General features: G+C 41.5%; 1 protein-coding gene across 1 annotated transcript; it reads right to left on the bottom strand.

The window, feature by feature from the left end:
• Nucleotides 1-4,821: 4,821 nt before the first annotated feature.
• Nucleotides 4,822-6,001, bottom strand: LOC106395909 (uncharacterized GPI-anchored protein At3g06035-like). Its single transcript, XM_013836231.3, has 2 exons — nt 5,799-6,001; nt 4,822-5,424 (listed from the first exon to the last, which is right to left on the bottom strand). Exons 1-2 carry the CDS (start codon nt 5,887-5,889, stop codon nt 4,922-4,924), a joined length of 594 nt encoding a protein of 197 aa, XP_013691685.2. The 5' UTR covers nt 5,890-6,001; the 3' UTR covers nt 4,822-4,921.
• Between the last annotated feature and the right edge of the window lie 4,112 nt (nt 6,002-10,113).

The following is a 10,113-nucleotide window of genomic DNA, read 5'->3' as shown; positions in this document are numbered from 1 at the left end:
ATCTATGGTCTAATCTATGTAATAAACTTTGATATAATATGTTTTAGTTAATGAATATGTAACATCCCGAGTTGTGATATGTGAAAAGGTTTAAGAGAATTGATTTGGCTACCTATGTCACCAAAGTTGACTTACCTTTTCCGGAGCACATCCTGAAAGAACTCCAAAGTTAAGCGTGCTTAAACTGGAGTAGTGGACAGATGGGTGACCTATCGGGAAGTGATTTGCGATACCGTGCGAGTGAGGCCAAAGTACGGGGAAAGGTCATGTGGTGATTGCAGGGTCAGTAAACAATGATTTCGAGCCTTGGAAAATTAACGGACCGATCGTTGGAACGAGATGGGGACCACGGGCCGAGAGAACGGGCGTGGGCGGCCCATTAGCCGTGGGCGGTCGGAGCGTTATAAGTGGTATCAGAGCTGGTTAGCCATCTCAGTTCTGACCTGAGAGGCGTCTTGAGACCTATCGTGGAACGCAACGAGGACGTTGCGTTCTTTGAGAGGGGGTGAACTGTAACATCCCAAGTTGTGATATGTGAAAAGGCTTAAGATAATTGATTTGGCTACCTATGTCACCAAAGTCGACTTACCTTTTCTGGAGCACATCCTGAAAGAATTCCAAAGTTAAGCGTGCTTGAGCTGGAGTAGTGGAAGGATGGGTGACCTATCGGGAAGTGATTCGCGATAGCGTGCGAGTGAGGCCAAAGCATGGGAAAAGGTGGGGTGGTGATTGCAGGGTCAGTAAACAATGATTTCGAGCATTCGGAAATTAACGGACCGACCGTTGGAACGAGATGGGCCCACGGGCCGAGAGAGCGGGCGTGGGTGGCCCATTAGCCGTGGACGGTCGGGGCGTTATAGAATATTTGTCCGTCTATCTAATTTTTTTTGTCAATGAATATGTTGTTATTAAATAAATTTAAGTTTTCAAATCTATCAGTATATTTTCTGATTAATTTTAAAAAATTAAATTTTGATACAAGAATTAAAGTAAACAAAACTATCAACGGAATAATAACTGCAAATATACTATAAAGGATAATAATAAAACATGACAATAAAAAGATATTTTATGAACAAAGAAAAGTGATTTTAAAAAGATCAATAAGTGTTGTCTATTATTTAAAACTCCTTAGAAATGTCAATTTGGATTGTACAACCATTAAGATACAATGAAATCTTTTTAAAAAGGTTTATAGAAACACCTCCAACTAAAGCAGGATTTTTAAAGTTAGGACGACCATCATTGTTCGTAGCCAAGAAAATAAAGAGTTCAAAACTTTGTTGGTCCGGCTATTTTTAACGAAAGGTGAGAACAAGAAAAAAGTCTTTGGCATCTTGATGATCACTTTTAATCGTTACCTACAACGATTAAGAACATTCTAAGGTCATACAAGCATCTAACACCTATAAAAGTTTATGTACATATTCAAAAGAGCTATAATCGCTTCGACTCTTTAATGGAAAGGAAAGTCTTGTAATTGCAAACAAAAAATTTGTAACATCCGGATTTCTCGAAATAATATAAATGCGAAAATAACAAAATAATAGGTACTGAAATAATAATAAACTCCATATTATAATATCGAGTCAAATACAATACCATTAGGTCAAACCGCAAATACCGATAACAACATAAGTCCGAAATATAAAGACAACATAAGTCTGAAAGTTTGAAATAGAAAATAACATAACGATAAAATCCTAAAGGCCTAAAAGCTCGATAAACGATAAAAGCGATAAAAGCCCAAAAGCCTAGTAGCACCGGTCTGATAATCACTTCTGCTCCTTGGTCTCACCTGAAAAGGGGAGAGTGATGGATGAGCAACAGGGGAATCGCCCAATGAGGTATGGGATGCTACCCCGAAGTCTGTGGACCCGGACATAGCACTTCGAATAAATATAATTCAATTCTAACACATGTCAAACACGGTACCTTAACTACCCAAGCAACAAGCAATGATCCTAGCGAAGCGCGCACTCGCCGTCCACTAACAGGCCAAAAACATAACTCAGCTCGAGATAGTTCTCGGACACCTCCCGTAGACGATTTATCGACATTCTGAGGCTACAGCTCAACCGGTCGACTAAAGTTGGCCGTAACCTCCATACAATCCGGCATACAGAAGTCGGTCTCTGTATCCAGCAAAAACAATTTTAACTAAGAATTTACATTATGCAAAGCAATCAAATGTTGAATCATCTAACTTCCTAGTTCCGGTTTAAGCAAAGAACCTAATACTAAAACAAACAATGACAAACTCGATTTCACGCAGACAGAACATATTAGAAATAAATTATACTTATTCGAGGTCCTAACCCGTGTACGAGAAGTTCGAAAATAGACCCTCACCTTAGCAATAGGGAAATGTGGTATCTGTGAACTTCAGCTGCTCAAATGGACTCCAAATCTGAAATCAGGGCGAAATTTTGAGTCCGAACGGCCTTCGAACGGTTTAAAACGGGGTTTGGTCAAAGTTTACGGAAAAGTCAACCCGCTGGTCAAAGGTCAACTCGATCAACTCTGACCCAAGCCGGTCAACCCTTGACCTAATTGAAATCGAATTGAACCGACCGGTTTACCCTAACAGATTTCGAATTCAATTGATCCATATCCCAATTAATTGAAAAGCGATTTACTCCTAACCAAAATCAATTTCTTATAACCAACCGGTTTAATTCCTAACCGCAATTAAATCAATTTAATCAAATCAAACCGGCTGACTGGTCAACGGCTTGACTCGCTGAGTCGACTCAGCTGAGTTACCGAGTTACCGGCGAGTCGCCGGAGACCGGTTGACGGCGGCGACAAAGACGGCATCGGCTTACCGGAAATCACCGGCGGCGGTGACGCGGCGACGGCTTCCCAGCGGTGGAAGGACGGCGTCCGGGCACGGCGGCTCCAGCGAACAGCGGTCTGAGAAGGTAGCGAGTGGCCGGAATGCGCGGTGGCTCCGGCGGACTGCGGCGGCGCGGGTGTTTCACGCGCTCGCGGATTCGAAACTTTGGGAGGCTCTAGCAGCTTCGTCTGGGCTCCAGACGCAATATTCTCTCTTTCGTCACGAAGTTGTCTCGTCGTCTCGACAACTAAAGCCTGCTGAGGCGTATCCATGTTTGCCGTGTCCGTCATGGCTTCACGATGAATTGCGTCGAGTTCAGCAAGAGGATCCCCAGCTGTATCTCTCGCATGACTTGATCCAGTCACCACCGCCTTCCCTTTCTGTTCTCGAGACAATCTTCCGCCCGACGACATGACGATTCGAAGAAGAACGCGCACGTTTCCTAAATCTAAAAATAAGAGCTAGAGAGAAGCAGAGAATAGGAGAGAGAAAAAACCTGAATAGCAAGAAGAATGAATGAAATGAGAAGGGGGAGGGTATTTATAAGGAAGGGGGCACCACATCTCCCCGAGGCGTCATCATTAAGCCCAAACGGGCCTAGATGGGTCCATTAAAGCGCGTGAATACCCACGCTGTCTCGCGATGTTTCGATTTATCTAGGTAAACCGAAATCGGTTTAGACTTAAACCTGTGGCTACGAACAAAACCGGAGAAAACCGTTAGTCCGACCACCTGATGGATTCAGACGACTTGATGCTCGAAAGCCGATGCAACGATCGGTCGCAGGAAGATGCACGACGCGCCTAGCCGAGAAACGAACCGGAGTACAACTCCAGAGCATCTCTTCTTCAGACCTAACTTCCACTGAGTCGGCTACGCTACTCACCAGTGAACTGGGGGAACTTATTGTTGGGTATGGATCTGATCCTTCCACAAAGCCCACATAACACCTGATCTGGCCCATAACCAGTGGAAAGAGACTCGGCTTGTCGGTTTACGGATCGATCTGTCGGCTAGACCGAATGAACGAGCGACTGAAAGCAGTCGAGTAGACGGCTTAACTCAGCAGTCCGGTCCAACGAGTCGAAAGCCCATCGAAAAAAGGTAGATTAGGTCATCGAAGGGCGACCAATGGGCTATATAAGGAAAAGTAGAGGCAACGAAAATGGGATCTGCAATCGACGGCTTAACTCAGCGATCCGGTTAAACGAGTCAAAAACCCATCGAGGAAAGGTTAATTAGGTCATCGAAAGGCGACCAATGGACATAAAAAGAGGTAGAGGCAACGAAAATGGGATCCAAAATCGACAACACATACTTTCGACGGCTAGAACTAGGATTTCATTCTTCTTTCTCACCGACTTGTATTTTTCCAATTTGCTTTACCGACTTGTATTTCCCCAATTTGCTTTCTAGCGCACATTTTCTTATTTCCTTATTTGTAAACCGAACGAACATTCTCTAATCAAATAAAAACGAGTTCTCGTCTCTTTTACTAGTTGTAGTTTTCTAGTTTTCCACAGATCTCGGTTCAAACAATAAACCAACAACAAATGAACAATTTTGTAATCAACGGATCTGAAAATAGGTTATGGAGCTTGAAGAACAAAATCGATCTCAATTCGAAGAAAGATAAGAGTCAGGATCGGATTTGAGTTAAAATCCAAACACAACAAAATTGTCAAACCGACTGGAAGATATATTGAATCTGAGATGCATCGATTACTTCTTTCTGAAACATTTCGAGGTGAAAGATGTTGAAGTGTTAAGAAACAAGTATCGAAAAACTCTCCGAGAGAAAAGAGAGAACCTACAGTCTAGAAAAAGAAACACTATAGATTTATATTCTCCCACTGGTCTTTTCTATTCCAACAGGTGTATTCATTTTAATTAGGATATCTTTGAATAGTATCAATCGAAGACGGCTACCTTCTGATTAATTAAAACACAACTTCAAAACATTCTTCGATGCACGATATTGTGAAGATTTTCCTGTCCCCTCATTTTGATGTCCCTTCAGATAAAAAAAAAAACGTACACTATAACAAAAGTGCTTTCACACAATATACAACCATAATTTACTCACAGGACTAGAAGGCAATTAAACAACAGCCCCATTAAACCTAAGCCAGCCATAACTCTTAGTGACGTTGCTTCCCCACTTGAGAAGCTTCCACCTGGAGTACTTGTGGTCAACACAACTACCATCCACTCTTTCTCCGAACCAACACCAGCTCCAACATATCTTGAATCGTTAAGATACCGAGCATAACCAGTGTGGGTGTAATTGGTTAGAACTAGTGTAGGTACCCGGTTAGGGATACAAACTGGTAATATCAATCCATCACGGGTACTGTTTGGGTCGACATTGCACTCAGAGAGAATGTCTTGGTAGTTCGATAACCGTGGAGGGACAGAACCAGGAGTAATTGTGCTGGCTGTGGTGTGGTTTGTGCATGGCTCATCTTCAAGCTTGTTGGCTATCTCATCTGCCACACAATCAGCTTTATCGTTCTTTGCAAAAGGTGGAACGCTTTGTGCAGTTCTGTAGCTGTTCAGTCCTTGAAGAAGATTATCCTCCTCCTCTACAAAATTCCAAAGACAGTGAAGAAGATATAGTACTAGAAGGATGCATCTATTAATACTGATAAGAAAAATGTAAATAACATGCAAACACGAAGAATAGTAAACATGAATGGGATGGAATTCTTCACTCATATATTTTGGGCTTTGAAATTTATGGCCAACAACCCCGAGAAAATTATATAATACAGCTATTCCTATGTAGTTGTAATCCATAAGAAGCAGATAACATCTTTAATCCAGGTAAATATGTTCTCCTCCCAATATAGAAATTGATAAATGGAATGACGCACGTGATTATTTATTTTGTTCTACGCGTTTTCACAAATACATAGCATAGTTACCCTACTAATAGCGAAGGAGAGAGAGATCGTACGGTTGCTGATAACATAAGTGGAAATCAAGGAGAATATGAGAAGATGAATGATGTACAGAGAGAGCGACATCTTGGTAATCATCAAGACCATTCCGCTTCAAATAATTTTAGATTTGTTTTCTGGGTTCTCTGGTAATAAAACGAGAGGAAAGGCAAAGAGAATAAATCGTGTTGAGCTGTACCCTTTTTCAATTATAACATCTTCAGATTTAAAAATATTCTTTTCTTGATAAGATCCGCCAAAACTCGCAACACTTGGCGCATATATCTTCGTTTTGCCACTAGAGGACATCTATTCATGCAACACCTCGTTACGTGTCGGGCATGCACAAAACAAAATACAAATAGAACGAAAATATATATTTATGTTACACTGAATAAAATTTTACTGTATTTCTTACGCAATTTATGAGGTAAGAGGAAAAATCTGGATAAATAATAGAAATATGTGTGTTGCAAAAAAAAAAACTGAAAAGATATGTATCTATGGTCTAATCTATGTAATAAACTTTGATATAATATGTTTTAGTTAATGAATATGTAACATCCCGAGTTGTGATATGTGAAAAAGTTTAAGAGAATTGATTTGGCTACCTATGTCACCAAAGTTGACTTACCTTTTCCGGAGCACATCCTGAAAGAACTCCAAAGTTAAGCGTGCTTAAACTGGAGTAGTGGACGGATGGGTGACCTATCGGGAAGTGATTTGCGATACCGTGCGAGTGAGGCCAAAGTACGGGGAAAGGTCATGTGGTGATTGCAGGGTCAGTAAACAATGATTTCGAGCCTTGGAAAATTAACGGACCGATCGTTGGAACGGGATGGGGACCACGGGCCGAGAGAGCGGGCGTGGGCGGCCCATTAGCCGTGGGCGGTCGGAGCGTTATAAGTGGTATCAGAGCTGGTTAGCCATCTCAGTTCTGACCTGAGAGGCGTCTTGAGACCTATCGTGGAACGCAACGAGGACGTTGCGTTCTTTGAGAGGGGGTGAACTGTAACATCCGAAGTTGTGATATGTGAAAAGGCTTAAGATAATTGATTTGGCTACCTATGTCACCAAAGTTGACTTACCTTTTCCGGAGCACATCCTGAAAGAATTCCAAAGTTAAGCGTGCTTGAGCTGGAGTAGTGGAAGGATGGGTGACCTATCGGGAAGTGATTCGCGATAGCGTGCGAGTGAGGCCAAAGCATGAGAAAAGGTCGGGTGGTGATTGCAGGGTCAGTAAACAATGATTTCGAGCATTCGGAAATTAACGGACCGACCGTTGGAACGAGATGGGCCCACGGGCCGAGAGAGCGGGCGTGGGTGGCCCATTAGCCGTGGACGGTCGGGGCGTTATAGAATATTTGTCCGTCTATCTAATTTTTTTTGTCAATGAATATGTTGTTATTAAATAAATGTAAGTTTTCAAATCTATCAGTATATTTTCTGATTAATTTTAAAAATTAAATTTTGATACAAGAATTAAAGTAAACAAAACTATCAACGGAATAATAACTGCAAATATACTATAAAGGATAATAATAAAACGTGACAATAAAAAGATATTTTATGAACAAAGAAAAGTGATTTTAAAAAGATCAATAAGTGTTGTCTATTATTTAAAACTCCTTAGAAATGTCAATTTGGATTGTACAACCATTAAGATACAATGAAATCTTTTTAAAAAGGTTTATAGAAACTCCTCCAACTAAAGCAGGATTTTTAAAGTTAGGACGACCATCATTGTTCGTAGCCAAGAAAATAAAGAGTTCAAAACTTTGTTGGTCCGGCTATTTTTAACGAAAGGTGAGAACAAGAAAAAAGTCTTTGGCATCTTGATGATCACTTTTAATCGTTACCTACAACGATTAAGAACATTCTAAGGTCATACAAGCATCTAACACCTATAAAAGTTTATGTACATATTCAAAAGAGCTATAATCGCTTCGACTCTTTAATGGAAAGGAAATTCTTGTAATTGCAAACAAAAAATTTGTAACATCCGGATTTCTCGAAATAATATAAATGCGAAAATAACAAAATAATAGGTACTGAAATATCAATAAACTCCATATTATAATATCGAGTCAAATACAATACCATTAGGTCAAACCGCAAATACCGATAACAACATAAGTCCGAAATATAAAGACAACATAAGTCTGAAAGTTTGAAATAGAAAATAACATAACGATAAAATCCTAAAGGCCTAAAAGCTCGATAAACGATAAAAGCGATAAAAGCCCAAAAGCCTAGTAGCACCGGTCTGATAATCACTCCTGCTCCTTGGTCTCACCTGAAAAGGGGAGAGTGATGAATGAGCAACAGGGGAATCGCCCAATGAGGTATGGGATGCTACCCCGAAGTCCGTGGACCCGGACATAGCACTTCGAATAAATATAATTCAATTCTAACACATGTCAAACACGGTACCTTAAGTACCCAAGCAACAAGCAATGATCCTAGCGAAGCGCGCACTCGCCGTCCACTAACAGGCCAAAAACATAACTCAGCTCGAGATAGTTCTCGGACACCTCCCGTAGACGATTTATCGACACTCCGAGGCTACAGCTCAACCGGTCGACTAAAGTTGGCCGTAACCTCCATACAATCCGGCATACAGAAGTCGGTCTCTGTATCCAGCAAAAACAATTCTAACTAAGAATTTACATTATGCAAAGCAATCAAATGTTGAATCATCTAACTTCCTAGTTCCGGTTTAAGCAAAGAACCTAATACTAAAACAAACAATGACAAACTCGATTTCACGCAGACAGAACATATTAGAAATAAATTATACTTATTCGAGGTCCTAACCCGTGTACGAGAAGTTCGAAAATAGACCCTCACCTTAGCAATAGGGAAATGTGGTATCTGTGAACTCCAGCTGCTCAAATGGACTCCAAATCTGAAATCAGGGCAAAATTTTGAGTCCGAACGGCCTTCGAACGGTTTAAAACGGGGTCTGGTCAAAGTTTACGGAAAAGTCAACCCGCTGGTCAAAGGTCAACTCGATCAACTCTGACCCAAGCCGGTCAACCCTTGACCTAATTGAAATCGAATTGAACCGACCGGTTTACCCTAACAGATTTCGAATTCAATTGATCCATATCCCAATTAATTGAAAACCGATTTACTCCTAACCAAAATCAATTTCCTATAACCAACCGGTTTAATTCCTAACCGCAATTAAATCAATTTAATCAAATCAAACCGGCTGACTGGTCAACGGCTTGACTCGCTGAGTCGACTCAGCTGAGTTACCGAGTTACCGGCGAGTCGCCGGAGACCGGTTGACGGCGGCGACAAAGACGGCATCGGCTTACCGGAAATCACCGGCGGCGGTGACGCGGCGACGGCTTCCCAGCGGTGGAAGGACAGCGTCCGGGCACGGCGGCTCCAGCGAACAGCGGTCTGAGAAGGTAGCGAGTGGCCGGAATGCGCGGTGGCTCCGGCGGACTGCGGCGGCGCGGGTGTTTCACGCGCTCGCGGATTCGAAATTTTGGGAGGCTCTAGCAGCTTCGTCTGGGCTCCGATTGCGGCGTGGTTGGTGTCTGTGGCTTCGTCTCGACGAGAAGAACACAATGGTGGTCTTGCTTGCACGAAATGATAAACAGATAGGAAGTTATGGGCGATTTACTAAATGGACCCGAAACTGAAGCTTAATGCACGTTGTTTCCGGTGTTACCTTGGGTGGTTAACGGTGGTGGCGAGCTCGACACAGTCACAGCGTGAGGAGGCTCCGAAGAACTCTGGTGGTGGCTCAGACTCTACAAAAATTCTCCATTTCTTCCATTAACTCTTTCTCTCTAAACTTGTTTTGATGATTTTGGTGAAGAAAACGAAGTAGAGAAGTAAGTTTTTATAGGAGATACCAAGGGCTTATGGGAATGGGTTTGGGCCTGGACGGGCTGCATATGGGCTGGGTAATGGGTCATGAAAATATTATCCAAACAAATGTAAAGAATATGTAATCACCGAAAGAAAAAAAAAGTCACGTAAATGATAAGTGTATCATCTTTTATTTATGTGGCAGAGGTAGTTTATCAATGTCATGATGGGTGTCAAATAACTTTTGTGGAATTTTGAAGAAAGAAAATTTTACATGTATTTTGAAATTAATAACTAAAAAATATTACAAATTTTAGCTGTTACCCATATGTTATATGTTTATTATACAATTGACCCTTTTAGAAAATTTAGTTGGCTCTGCCACTATTCTACCCTCATCTCAAACCAACATAGTTTAAAGAACCTAGCAAATCTCTCTACGGAAATAATTGATTCTTCTGCATGGTTCAATGAGAGAGAAGCGAAGACCTTGGTAAAAAC

The sequence above is a fragment of the Brassica napus genome, chromosome C4 (genome assembly GCF_020379485.1).
Source record: "Brassica napus cultivar Da-Ae chromosome C4, Da-Ae, whole genome shotgun sequence".
Taxonomy (NCBI): domain Eukaryota; kingdom Viridiplantae; phylum Streptophyta; class Magnoliopsida; order Brassicales; family Brassicaceae; genus Brassica; species Brassica napus.
This window is presented reverse-complemented; position numbering and strand designations above follow the sequence as displayed.